The sequence below is a fragment of the Podarcis tiliguerta genome (genome assembly GCF_965153285.1).
Source record: "Podarcis tiliguerta genome assembly, chromosome: 1".
In the NCBI taxonomy this organism is placed as follows: domain Eukaryota; kingdom Metazoa; phylum Chordata; class Lepidosauria; order Squamata; family Lacertidae; genus Podarcis; species Podarcis tiliguerta.
The window spans coordinates 118,102,790-118,117,411 of NC_139534.1; the positions used below are offsets into that span (position 1 = coordinate 118,102,790).

The 14,622-nt window shown below is 44.8% G+C and overlaps 1 protein-coding gene across 24 annotated transcripts in view; it reads left to right on the top strand.

Annotated features, from left to right (window-relative positions):
- Window positions 1-14,622, top strand: part of EVL (Enah/Vasp-like) — a 150,838-nt gene that overhangs the window by 55,147 nt on the left and 81,069 nt on the right. For 3 of the 24 annotated variants that reach the window (XM_083435668.1, XM_083435669.1, XM_083435671.1), the window contains exon 1: window positions 7,420-7,588. The exons of 20 other annotated variants lie outside the window; for them this stretch is intronic. In XM_083435668.1, the coding sequence (XP_083291794.1) occupies window positions 7,578-7,588 (11 nt within the window). In that variant the 5' untranslated portion in view covers window positions 7,420-7,577. Of the gene's footprint in view, window positions 1-7,419; window positions 7,589-14,622 lie in introns of those variants that run through there. One more of the 24 variants, XM_083435680.1, reaches the window with a different exon arrangement.

Sequence of the window (14,622 nt, forward strand, 5' to 3'; positions counted from 1 at the left end):
GGCAGCTTTTTTGTAACAAAATACAATTGCACAAATACAATGTGAGCCTTTTAAGGGCTTGTTTGCTCTTTCCATGTAGGTTCAGCCCATTTAAGGAATGTCATGGGTGGAGAAGGTTAGCAAATTGCAGTTGCTCCAGTGTCAGTTTCTGTTCATGCCGGGGAGTCAACAATTACAGTGGTGCCTCGAAAGACGAAAAGAATCCGTTCCGTGAGTCTCTTCGTCTAGCGGTTTTTTCGTCTTGCGAAGCAAGCCCATTAGCAGATTAGCGGCTATTAGCGGCTATTAAGGAATTAGCGGATTAGCTGCTAAAAAGCTATTAGCAGTTTAGTGCCTTAGAAAAAGGGGGTGGGGAGCGGGGAAAAAACCCCAGGAATCGCAAGACATTTTCGTCTTGCGAAGCAAGCCCATAGCAAATTCGTCCTGTGAAGCACCTCCAAAACGGAAAACCCTTTCGTCTAGCGGGTTTTCCGTCTTGCGAGGCATTCGTCTTGCGGGGCACCACTGTATTTAATTCCTACTTTTCATTCCATTAGTTATCTTCCTTTCTTTTTCTTAGTAGCATAGCACTACTTTATTATTTCTTAGAAAGTGGGACACAGCCAGCAAGTAAATCCCACCCCCTGCAGAACAGAAACTGACATTAGGACAATTGAGGGGCTCCAGTGTGAAAGTAAACTTGGAAGGGCCAACTGGACTTTCTCGATTGATTCTCAAATGAAGAGACAGGTGATCACGGAGGAGCTTTCTGAACCACTGGGTCAAAAGCTAAGGGAAAGTACGGACTGTGATTTGAAGATCTGGCAGTGATTTAGGAAAGTCCCTTTCACCTCAAGCTACTCGGCTCAGTGAGACAGAACAAAAATATTTGCAGCTGTAAATTAGGTCATTTTTTACATTTCACTTCTCTTTAGCACAGTTCTAAATGCAGCACCCCACCCCACCCAGCCTCTGCCTTGCAGATTTCAAGTATAACAACAGGAAGAGTTTATAAGGCTGCCATGCAGTAACTGAAAGGAGATAGAACATCTCAGGTTGCTGAAGAAGTAAACCTGAAAGGCCACCCACGGTTGAGAGGTCTGGATCCTAGTTTCAGTTTGCTGTGTGTGCCTGGTCTTGCTGTTTATCTGAGTTTCCCACACTTCGGTTTCCAGCAGTTTTTGGACTACAATTCCCATCATCCCTCATCTTTGTAGCCCAGCACAGTCTTCTTTCACTGGCAGTGGCTCCCCGGCACCTCGGTGTAGAGCAGTGATGGCCAAACTTGGCCCTTCAGCAGATTTTGAACTACAACTCCCATCATCCCTAGCTAACAGTGGTCAGGGATGATGGGAATTGCAGTCCCAAAACAGCTGGAGGGCCAAGTTTGGCCATCACTGGTGTAGAGGTTCCTTTCGCATCGCCTGCTCTCTGATCCTTCTAACTCAGGTGTGATGAATCTGTTGCCCTCCAGGTGTTGCAGAACTACAACACCCACCATCCCCTGCCATTGGCCATGATCGCTGGGGCCTATGGGAGTTGTAGTACAGGAGCAGCTGGAGAGCTGAAGGATCCCCACACCTGTCCTAAGTGGGTTGAACTTGGGACCTTCTTCATGCAACAGCTGAGCTATAGCCCCTAGTCCTGGGCCAAATATTTTGATCCTTGTCAAGTAAGTGGAAAGGTCCTGAAAGTTGTTTTCGCTATCTTATGGGGAATGGGAGAAATTTTAATATTTAAATGTGTTTTGGAGGGGAGAGGGTTATTAGTTTGTTCTTGTTTTTATTCTGTATTTTGTGGGGGTTTTTTAAAATCTTGTGTCTTTAGGTTGTGAACCACCCTGAGGTCTATGGATGGAAGGCAGTACTGTATACAAATTTAATAAATAATAATAGTAATACTTTAGAGGGGTGTTCCCATATTAGAGGAAGTGTCGGAGGGTCTCACATTCTTTCCTTTGCCTACAAAGCAGTCTTGCTGCTGCTTTAGGAGTGGCAGCAAGGAAGCACTGTGGTAGCAGAATGGGCCGTTGGGAATACCTGCTACACCATGATGTAACATCATTCCTAGTGATGTTAAATTTTCGAGAATAATCTTTTGGTGAATATTCTCGAGAATAGTCTCGATTAATGGGAATATAAAGCATATTTGTTACTAATAAGCAATAGAGCTGAGCTGCTTAGAGAAGCTCTGTCACTTTTGGAAGCTGCAGCAAAGCTGGGTTGTTGTTGTTTTGTAAAGTGAAAGACTGTGCTACTGTGTGTCTGTGTATTTTTGGACCAGCATAAATAGCATTCCCAGAGTGGATGCTATTTCTGGACCCTTACCTTGCGCCACAGGTGGATGCAGTGAATGTTTTCACAAGTGCTCTCTCACGCACGGTAAAAGCATTATACAGTGGTACCTGGGGTTAAGTACTTAATTCGTTCCGGAGGTCCGTTCTTAACCTGAAACTGTTCTTAACCTGAGGTACCACTTTAGCTAATGGGGCCTCTCGTCGCCTCCGCGCAATTTCTGTTCTCATCCTGAAGCAAAGTTCTTAACCTGAGGTACTATTTCTGGGTTAGCAGAGTCAGTAACCAGAAGCGTCTGTAACCTGAAGCGTCTGTAACTCGAGGTACCACTGTACTGTCTGCAGGTATGTGAACATTGTTCATGTGAGACAGGCAGGGTTCATGTGAGACAGGGTTTTTTTTTTAAATGGTACTTGATGCCTGAGCTTGGAAGCCCAAGCTATGACTCCTGAGAAGTAAGCAAGCCTTTTCATTTTTGCCTTGCTTTCAAATGTTACTCGGTTTGGGGTGTGCTGCCCTTCCTCTTTGTTTACTTGCTGTTTTCAGCTGGAACTTGCATTTGTCTTATTCTCACCCAGGGTGGGGGAATAAGGAGAAGGTAAACTCTCTTTACAACGCCTCCCTGGTAACTTGTGCTAGTGTGTGACATAAGGGGTTAATTCTGTTTTTGGTCCAGACTGATTGGCTGGAGGTTCGAGTCAGTTGGGATTCAGTAGTCGGTGACGAAGACATTTGGGATTTGACATTTGGAAGAATTGGAAAGTAAACAGGTTCCAGGGGGCGCCAGCTCCTGGGGGCTGAGCCCTTTCCGGGTCCCCTATATTTTGGGGGTAGGGGCCAGGGAAGAAGCCCATGTTCCAAAACTACGGTGCTGAAGAATGGAGCCCAGCATGGTGTCAGAGCACCCTCCCATCAGTGGCAGTGCTAAGAGGAGGCGGAGGAGAAGCCCCCAGCCATTTAGGCATGTGGCTGCCACTTTTGGCTCCGCCCCCAGCTCCTCCCAACATCCTGACATCACATACACAGTGTTGCCCCCCCCCCCATTGCCTCCACAAGCTGGTGCCTCTGACTGGTTCTGATTGAGTTTCCCTCTTATGAAGACCTGATCTAAGAACGACAGTGCTCTCAGTTTATTATTATTATTATTATTATTAATAATAATAATAAAATAAATTTTATTTATACCCTGCCTTCCCCGGCCAAGACCGGGCTCAGGGTGGCTAACACCAGATATAAAATAATTGATTAAGATACAACTTAAATACAAGATTAAAATACAACATTAAAATGCAGCCTCATTTCAATAGAAACTCAAATCAAAAACTTTTTGGGGATGAAAACGTCAAATCTTCACCAATAATTTTGTTGTTTAGTCATTCAGTCGTGTCCGACTCTTCGTGACCCCACGGACCAGAGCACGCCAGGCACTCCTGTCTTCCACTGCCACCCGCAGTTTGGTCAGATTCATGTTTGTAGCTTCGAGAACACTGTCTAACCATCTCGTCCTCTGTCGTCCCCTTCTCCTTGTGCCCTCCATCTTTCCCAACATCAGGGTCTTTTCCAGTGAGTCTTCTCTTCTCCTGAGGTGGCCAAAGTATTGGAGCCTCAGCTTCACGATCTGTCCTTCCAGTGAGCACTCAGGGATGATTTCCTTAAGAACGGATGCGTTTGATCTTCTTGCAGTCCATGGGACTCTCAAGAGTCTCCTCCAGCACCATAATTCAAAAGCGTCAATTCTTCGGCGATCAGCCTTCTTTATGGTCCAGCTCTCACTTCCATACATCACTACTGGGAAAACCATAGCCATTGAACTATACGGACCTTTGTTGGCAAGGTGATGTCTCTACTTTTTAAAATGCTGTCTAGGTTTGTCATTGCTTTCCTCCCAAGAAGCAGGCGTCTCTTAATTTCGTGGCTGCTGTCACCATCTGCAGTGATCATGGAGCCCAAGAAAGTAAAATCTCTCACTGCCTCCATTTCCTCCCCTTCTATTTGCCAGGAGGTGATGGGACCAGTGGCCATGATCTTCGTTTTTTTGATGTTGAGCTTCAGACCATACTTTGCGCTCTCCTCTTTCACCCTCAATAAAAGGTTTTTTAATTCCTCCTCACTTTCTGCCATCAAGGTTGTGTCATCTGCATATCTGAGGTTGTTGATATTTCTTCCAGCAATCTTAATTCCAGCTAGGGATTCATCCAGCCCAGCCTTTCGCATGATGAATTCTGCAGGGAGACAAAATACAGCCTTGTCGTACTCCTTTCCCAATTTTGAACCAATCAGTTGTTCCATATCCAGTTCTAACTGTAGCTTCTTGTCCCACATAGAGATTTCTCAGGAGACAGATGAGGTGATCAGGCACTCCCATTTCTTTAAGAACTTGCCATAGTTTGCTGTGGTCGACACAGTCAAAGGCTTTTGCATAGTCAATGAAGCAGAAGTAGATGTCTTTCTGGAACTCTCTAGCTTTCTCCATAATCCAGCGCATGTTTGCAATTTGGTCTCTGGTTCCTCTGCCTCTTCTAAATCCAGCTTGCACTTCTGGGAGTTCTCGGTCCACATACTGCTTGAGCCTTCACCAATAATAATAATACTTTATTATTTTATTATTTATTGTATTTTAGTGTTTTGTTGGAAGCCGCCCAGAGTGGCTGGGGAAACCCAGCCAGATGGGCGGGGTATAAATAATAAAGTATTATCACCAATAATAATAATACTTTATTATTTATACCCCGCCCATCTGGCTGGGTTTCCCCAGCCACTCTGGGCGGCTTCCAACAAAACACTAAAATACAATAACCTATTAAACATTAAAAGCTTCCCTAAACCAAGGCCAACTATTCAGACTGGTCCTACATGGGCCAGAAAAAAGCCAGGGAAGTCCCCAAATAGGATTTTTCCTCCTGTCATACACTGTTTTGTTCTGTTTACCCTCTCTCTTGAAGTATTATCAGTTTCCTTATTCTCTGGACTCCCATCTGTTTTATTCTAGTCTTGGCTAACCACTTGCGCATAAGACAGCTGCAGGTTCCTGCTCAAAACGACAGGAAAACAAAGAGGTAGAGTCACACTTGCGCTAGCGCAATTCAAAAGTGTGGCCAACCCACCGTATGGATTTTCTGTTCTTTGCACATGCCATTCCATTGATCTGTTGAACACAGGAGTCTCTGGGTGGGCTTCATAATTATGACCTAGAGAGCAAGATTGGCAGGCATGGAGTAAGTGTGAAGTTTTTTTTCTGCAGCTATATAATAAATGTGGATTGCTCATCTTTCACCACACCGCTAGAGTGGCAGAAATGAAAGTATCAGAGCTTAACAGATAAATGGGAAACTGGAAAGGTGCTGGGGGGGGGGGAATAGTAGAATCATGGAATTATAAGAATTGGAAAGGACCCCAAGGGTTATCTAATCCAACCTCCTGCAGTGCTGGACTCTCAACTAACCCCACCTATCTGACTGGGTTGATAATTTGTTTAGTCGTTTAGTCGTGTCCGACTCTTCGTGACCCCATGGACCAGAGCACGCCAGGCACTTCTGTCTTCCACTGCCTCCCACAGTTTGGTCAAACTCATGCTGGTAGCTTCGCGAACACTATCCAACCATCTCGCCCTCTGTCGTCCCCTTCTCCTTGTGCCCTCCATCTTTCCCAACATCAGCATCTTTTCCAGGGAGTCTTCTCTTCTCATGAGGTGGCCAAAGTATTGGAGCCTCAGCTTCACGATCTGTCCTTCCAGTGAGCACTCAGGGCTGATTTCCTTCAGAATGGAGAAGTTTGATCTTCTTGCAGTCCATGGGACTCTCAAGAGTCTCCTCCAGCACCAGAATTCAAAAGCATCAATTCTTCGGCGATCAGCCTTCTTTATGGTCCATCTTTCACTTCCATACATCACTACTGGGAAAACCATAGCTTTTACTATACGGACCTTTGTTGCCAAGGTGATGTCTCTACTTTTTAATAAATCAACTCAAATTTAACAACACACTTAAAGAGATGGTGTGTACAGTCATACCTTGGGTTACAGATGCTTCAGGTTGCGTTTTTTCAGGTTGCGTACCACTGAAACCCGGAAGTACCAGAACAGGTTTCTTCCAGGTTTCGGTGGTAAAGCATGCGCAGAAGTGCTAAAACCCGGTTTGCGCATGCACAGAAGGGCTAAATCGCAACCCGCACGTGCGCAGACATGCTGTTGCGGGTTGCGAATGTGCATCCCACACGGATCACGTCCACAACCTGAGAGTCCACTGTATATGTATATACAGTGGTACCTCAGGTTAAGAACTTAATTCGTTCTGAAGGTCCGTTTTTAACCTGAAACTGTTCTTAACCTGAAGCATCACTTTAGCTAAAGGGGCATTCCGCTGCCGCCGCCACACAATTTCTGTTCTCATCCTGAAGCGAAGTTCTTAACCCGAGGTACTATTTCTGGGTTAGCGGAGTCTGTAACCTGAAGCGTCTGTAACCCGAGGTACCCCTGTATGTGCAAAAATAAAATGAGGGCTGGTTTGTGCCTCAATTCTAAAAGATGTGGGCTGTGTGTGGGTATGGCAGAATTCTGTGTGGATGCCAGAAATAAAGCTTAGAATGAAGAACAGTACAGAATCCAGCTTCCTTGAAAATCTATGTGTTCGGTTTTGCTTTTTTAAAAATAAAATAAAATGAGGTCTCTGGGTCTTATGACAGCATTTGCAAGTGCCCTGGCAGTGCCTGCTGAAATCTCAGCAGCTAGAAATTGGCTGACCCAAATTACCAGTGGTTTCCTTGCCAGCAGTGCTCCTTGTCCCTTCCCAAACCAGTACAAATTACTGCAGCTTGCACATATTGCAGATTCCAGCTTAATTTCTGTGACCCTACGCATCTTGGAGAATGCTGGCGAGTGGTGTCCATACTGAATTCCAATGACGGGTGCTTTTATTGGGGAACTTAAATATATATCCTCAACACTCCCAGTGAGGGTGGCAGTATTTGTGCCCTCGAATTTGGGCCCTCGAATTTGGGCTATTTTGGTCTTCTTTTTTCCACACTGGCCTTTCTGCTGAACAATAAATTTTGCTAAGAAAAAATACCAAGCCAAAAACGCAGAGTTGCTTCCTGCACACATACGCTCTCTATTTTGGTAAAGCTTCCTTTTCCTGTTTGGTTACAAGACCTAGTGTAAACTTTCAAGTTAAACTGCTCAGCTTACTTTATGTTCTGCTTTGTGTAACGTGGTAAAGTTACAAGGGCGACATGTTTTAATGCAACAGTTGTGCTGGACAGATCGCTAGTACTGTTCTCCCCAAAACGTAATACCAAGCTATTTCTGTGATGGCAGCGAGGTAAGTACTTGGCAACTTTACTGAGAATGTATTGCACTGATTCACTGGAGAACAATAGTCCTGTTTTATATGAAGCATAGGGATTCATATCTGGTAGAGAGTAAAAAATGAGTTGGGTTCATTTGATGCAAAGGTGTGTGTGTGCAAATAATGACACACATGAGATTGAGATCTCCAGACAAAAAAACTGATTTGTTGGAACAGCGGTATAACTGCTTCGTTTTATGTCTGCCTCTCATTGCATTTGTGAATTTCAGTTGGAATCCATTAAAGATATGATCTCTTCTACCTCAGTCCTTTTCAACACACAATGCAGGGCTGAATGGCCTTCTGTTTAAGTGTATATGTTTTCTCTAACTTCATTATCTGTTTTGCCAAATGCTGTTACTGCTTTGGATTTGGAAAATGCGCAGAACTGTTAACGAACTTTACAAAGTTACAAACCATATAGCTGTCTATTCTGAATTAAAAAACGCAATCAAAGTGGAAGGGACTAAACTTGCTGATCTGGTTAATCAAGTAAATTTACAAACCTTGAGAAGCGGCTTATTTCCATGTGAAAGTTTATTCTTGGCTCTGATCCACGAGCGAGTTTATTCATGACACTGATTTGAATGATCTGTCTACATCTTTTCAAGCAATCTGCTTTAAGATGATTCTTAAGATCAATTTCAGATTGAGTGCGGCATAATTAAGAGTTGAAACTAAAGCAGTAAATTTTACTTAAAACTTCCTTAATTGGTTAGTGTACTGTAGGAAGGCTCTCTTTGACAGTAGCAGCTGGTGTTTCCAGCAGCTGTTGCAGTTACCCATTTGTTCACCTTCCCACGGACAGGGCCTGCCACCTTCTTGGATGTGGGCAGCAGAGAGGAACAAGGAAATTGCTGTTTACTGCAATTTCATTGTACAGTGGTACCTCAGGTTACATACGCTTCAGGTTACAGACTCCTCTAACCCAGAAATAGTACTTCAGGTTAAGAATTTTGCTTCAGGGTTAGAACAGAAATTGTGCTCCGGCGGCGCAGTTGCAGCGGGAGGCCCCATTAGCTAAAGTAGTTAAGAACAGTTTCAGGTTAAGAACGGACCTCCGGAACGAATTAAGTACTTAACCCGAGGTACCACTGTACCTTCTTCCTCTTGTTCCAATTGCACGGAGAAGCCAGGTGCTGTCCGAGGAAGGAGCATGGTGGTGCTAAGCCCAGTTTGAAACAGGGCCATGTGACTGTTGGAATTGGTAGCTGCTACAGTCATCTGAGGGCTTCCCACCATAAGGAGTCTCCAGTTCTGGGCACCACAATTTAAGAAGGATATTGACAAGCTGGAACGTGTGCAGAGGGCAACCAAGATGGATAAAGGGTGTGGAAACCAAGCCTTACGAGGAATGGTTGAGGGAGCTGGGTATGTTTAGCCTGGTAAATAGTAGACTGAGAAGAGATATGATAGCCATCTTCAAATATCTCAAGGGCTGTCGCATGGAAGAGGGAGCAAGCTTGTTTTCTCTTGCTGTGATTCACCAAGCAGATTGCTCGGAGGAGTCCACAAAATCTGATGAAGAAATCACAGAATCGTAGAGTTGGAAGCAGTGGCGTAGCGTGGGTTGTCATCACCCGGGGCAAGGCAAGTAATTTGCGCCCCCTAACCCATGGATTTTAGCAGGGGCAGAGAGCTGCGAGTGTGAGCGCGCCCCCCCCCAGATGTTGCGCCCGGTGCGGCCGGCCCCCCCTGCACCCCCACGCTACGCCACTGGTTGGAAGGGACCCCGAGAGTCATCTAGTCCAACTCCCTGTAATGCAGGAATCTCAACTAAAGCATCCAGGACAGGGGGCCATCCAACCTCTGCTTAAAAACCTCCAATTTGAATGCGTTGGTTTGGGCCCTAGTCTCTGTAGCAGGAGAAACGAAGCTTGCTCCATCCTCCATGTTTTGGTTCACCACATTTCTGCATCAGTATGATTTATTTATTTATCTGTTTATTTCTTTTGAATTCCTCGTGGAAATTCACCAGAATTTAAGCAGTCATTTATCCTGACATGAACAGTTTGTATGCAATTTTAGCTATTGTACACATTTTTTGCAAGCAGTTCCACCTCGCTGTCATCGATTTTTGTTTTCACCAAAATACACTTTTAAAAATTATTATTATTTATTAAATTTATGTGCTGTCCCCTAAAGTCTGCATTAAATTCGCAGAACTGCAAATTTTGAAGGACAGCTTGCGTATTGTTTTGCCGAGTATTTTAAGAGAATTGAGTGAAGAAAAGTGTGAACTGAAGCGAATTATTCCTCCTTCCTCAGCTACGAAGGAAGAAAATTAAGGAAGTGTGCCCTGAGAATACGAGGGCAGCACACGAAGATTCTCAAGGGCTTTATGTGTGCAGTCGCTCAAAATGTCGTAACGGTTGAGTTTCCATTTATATAACACTTCATGTAATTCTGATAGCAAGGGTTGGGAAGCTGTTCATGGTTACCCCACAGGAGATGCTGGGAAGGAAATGGAGGCTGAGGAATTGTAATTTACGCAGGGTCAGTGAGTGCATGGCGGAGGTGAAATCTGAACCCAGGGCCCTTTGATTTATAGCTTAAGCTCACAAATAAACATTTCAGTAATGTTGTTTCAGTGGTAAGGGGGGCAGGGCTCTTTTTGGGGTAAATTTGTGGTTTTACGTTTGTTCTTCCTTTAGGATTATAATTATAATTATTTTGCTTTGTAGAAGAAATGTGAGATATTTCATGTATTTTGTGTTGTTGGCATGTTGATTTTTTTTTTTGCTGGTTTTCAGTTGTTTTTATAGTCTGTGTTTTGTTTTTGTCAAGTCACTTTGAGACTTCCATTTACTGTAAAAAGTAATAATAATAATAATAATAATAATAATAATAATAATAATAATAATAATTTATTATTTATACCCCGCCCATCTGGCTGGGTTTCCCCAGCCACTCTGGGCGGCTTCCAACTGAATATTAAAAACAGTACAGCATCAGACATTAAAAACTTCCCTAAAGAGGGCTGCCTTCAGTTGTCTTTTAAAAGTAAAATAGTTGTTTATTGCTTTGACATCTGCTGGGAGGGCGTTCCACAGGGCAGGCGCCACTACCAAGAAGGCCCTGTCTGGTTCCCTGTAACCTTACTTCTCGCAATGAGGGAACCACCAGAAGGCTCTCGGTGCTGGATCTCAGTGTCCGGGCTGAACGATGGGGGTGAAGACGCTCCTTCAGGTATACAGGACCGAGGCCGTTTAAAAAGTGACTGGTGAATGAAATAAATACTATAAATACTTGTAATAAACAGATAACTGATGTGAATGCAAAAGGAGAGCTCTTTCCCTTTGTGCCCATGGTGGCTGTGTGGGGTTGCTGCTGTTTACCAGATGTTTTTATGCTTGCACATAAATTGTTCAATGGCAGAGGATGCAGGTATACTAGCAAAGAAAATGTATTTAAAAAACACTGAGAGGTGGAAGATGGAGGGTGGTCTTTCTATTAAAGTAGATATTCTCCCCTTTCAAACTCTCCTGCACAATGTCTCTGTTTTTCTGGCACCCTTCATGGGCCCAAGATTCATTTTTATATGACTTGGCTTTTTTCTTTTGAGTACTTCCAAATTTTCACTGTCTTCTGGTGGGATTCTGTTACATGCTGGCAAATTAAGGTTGCACACTAATAGTTGATCGGGAGGTCTTGTGCAACAAAAAAAGTTCCCCAAATGAATGGAGTTTTCCCAGTAAGAGAAGTCACATAGCAAATGCACAGGAAAGGGCACGCTTGCTTTGACACAGTATCGCCCAACCTCCTCACAAACTGGAATGAATATTCATTAAATAGCCAGTGTCCTCTAAACTCGCTTCAAACAGATTGCGGAATGCCTTCCTCAGGGGGGCTCACCTGGCACCTTCATTACATACTGTACTTTTCGCCCTATAGGACGCACTTCTTCCCCTCCAAAAATGAAGGGGAAATGTGTGTGCGTCCTATGGGGCGAATGCAGGCTTCGCGCACCTCTCCGCAAGCAGCAGGAGCACAGCGCTGGGAGAGTTGCCTGCATGCTGAAGCCTGCGCGCGCTGAGCTCAGCGCGTCCAGGCTTCGCGGACCTCTCCATAAGCAGCGAGAGCACTCCCGCTGCTTGCGGAGAGTTGCCTGCATGCTGAAGCCTGCGCGCGCCGAGCTCAGCATGTCCAGGCTTTGCGGACCTCTCAGCAAGCAGCAGGAGTCAGCGCTGGGCTCCCACGGCTTGCAGAGAGCTGCCTGTTTGGGGGCTGGGGTCGGGGGAAGGTCGGGCTTCCCCCGCCCCAACCCCGCGCCTGGGGGAAAAATAATTTCCCCCCCTTTATTTCCCCCCCAAAAAACTAGGTGCGCCTTATGGGACGGTGCGTCCTATAGGGCGAAAAATACGGTATGTAATAGGCACCAGGTGAAAACATTTCTCTCCAACCAGGCTGATTAACATTCTATGACTTATTAAGTGTGTTTGTGGGAGGTTTGAGGGATTATTGGTTAATTTTGGTATTATTATGCATTTTGTATTTTATTTCTGTTGTGAACTGCCCTGGGATTTTTGGATGAAGGGTTGTATACATTTTTATTTCATTTTTTTGAAAAAAATAAGAATAACAGATCAGAATGAAAGCTCAATAAATAGGAAGTGCTCTTTCTGCTTCTTACCCGGGGAATACTTTTTGGTTTTTCTCTCTCCTTTGCTTGCTGGTGACCTGTTAAGATAATGAGAGTTTGTGTGCTGAATTAATCTCCAAGACCTTTGTGACACCAATAAAGGCTTTCCTCTTGTCCCACCCCCAGACATGGCTTCCTCTGTGCACAAAATGTCCAGCCCCTGTTGGAGGATTTGTAGTGCCAAATCACGATCCTGGATTTGCATGACGTCAGGGAGGGATAGAGGGAGCAAAGGAGAAAAAGGGTTGCACAACGCCAGCGGCCATAGCATGGGAGTGAGAAGGCAGGGACACTCACTAGTGGTGGTTTGAAACCACAGAAGTTTGAGTAAAGCAGGGATGGAGGAAATTAGGGAAATGGTGGTTTTAAGCAAAGGCAGAAGTTTGAGTAAACTGCCTTCATGTTGCTGGCATCTGTCTGTCTCAAGAGACAATGAAAAGGTGCACCTTTGGGGGATGAAGTCAAACTGTTGGAGAATCTCAAGCTCTGTTGTTGTTGTTGTTGTTGTTTAGTCGTTTAGTCCTGTCCGACTCTTCGTGACCCCATGGACCAGAGCACGCCAGGCACTTCTGTCTTCCACTGTCTCCCGCAGTTTGGTCAGACTCATGTTTGTAGCTTCGAAGACACTATCCAACCATCTCGCCCTCTGTCGTCCCCTTCTCCTTGTGCCCTCCATCTTTCCCAACATCAGGGTCTTTTCCAGGGAGTCTTCTCTTCTCATGAGGTGGCCAAAGTATTGGAGCCTCAGCTTCAGGATCTGTCCTTCCAGTGAGCACTCAGGGCTGATTTCCTTCAGAATGGATAGGTTTGATCTTCTTGCAGTCCATGGGACTCTCAAGAGTCTCCTCCAGCATCATAATTCAAAAGCATCCATTCTTTGGGGATCAGCCTTCTTTATGGTCCAGCTCTCACTTCCATACATCACTACTGGGAAAACCATAGCTTTTACTATACGGACCTTTGTTGGCAAGGTGGTGTCTCTGCTTTTTAAGATGCTGTCTAGGTTGGTCATTACTTTCCTCTCAAGCTCTACCGAGTTAAATAGTTGACTATACTTATTAATAAGTGGAAACACGCTGCCCAGAAACATTTCACCCTCTCCAAAGATGAGCATTATGTCAGGTACATTTAAAGAACGTCCTTAAATGTTCCCTACAACCGCAGCTGCTACTTTCATGAATATATTTAATACATAGAGTCGCACCTTGGTTATCAACCGCTTAGTTGCTGAACAAATCAGCTCCTGAACACCGCAGACCTGGAAGTGAGTGTTCCGGTTTGCGAATGTTTTTCAGAAGCCAAACTTCCGAAGCGGCTTCTACTTGAGTGCAGGAAGCTCCTGCAGCCAATCAGAAGCTGTGCCTTGGTTTTCGAACGGTTTCGGGAGTCAAACAGACTCCTGGAACAGATTAAGTTCGAGAACCTAGGTTCCACTGTACAGTGGTACCTCGGGTTACATACGCTTCAGGTTACATACGCTTCAGGTTACAGACTCCGCTAACCCAGAAATAGTGCTTCAGGTTAAGAACTTTGCTTCAGGATGAGAACAGAAATGGTGCTCCGGCGGCGCGGCAGCAGCAGGAGGCCCCATTAGCAAAAGTGGTGCTTCAGGTTAAGAACAGTTTCAGGTTAAGTATGGACCTCTGGAACGAATTAAGTACTTAACCCGAGGTACCACTGTATGTCTATTTCATGTTTGATCTATTTGGAATGAGCAGTTCGTGGCAACAGACCTGTGGCCTCTTTGCACTCTCTCACACGAACCTGTTAAGGGTAAGCAGAGCAAGGTGACCACATATGTCCTGTGCAAAATACCATGTCCTTCTTTTTTTAACAAATGGCTAAAACTGGTTGAGGTTTACTGTGGCTCTTTTTACTGGCCTTTTCAAGCACAGGAGATGTGTCATAGGCCTGTGACTTCCTCTAGGCTTGGAAGAAACAACAAGAAGCGATGTGAAAATATGATGTTGTTATTTCGTCCACTCGCATTGGTTAACCGATAGAAAGTAGACCTGCTAGGTCTGGGTCCTCACTATATTGATGCGGAAAGAACCCACATTTTCAGCTGCCTCCTCCTGAACTGCAGGATTTCCTGGTTATGCTTCATTGTGGATTGCCCCTGTTGTGATAAGTGAAGTCCTGTGGTCCAATGTGTGTTCACCTTGGAAGTGAAGACACTTCATTGTTGCAGCTATGCAGTTTTCCACGCACCTGCTGACACGAGTTGTGTGGCTGGAGTGAACCCAAATGTCAAACCGCCCTAGCCTCTTCAGCACTGACAGAGCTTACTGCACCTCCTCCATATATCTCTCTTTCAGCTTTTAAAAAGCCAGCACTATTTTCAGAAAGAAAGCAATATCAGCAA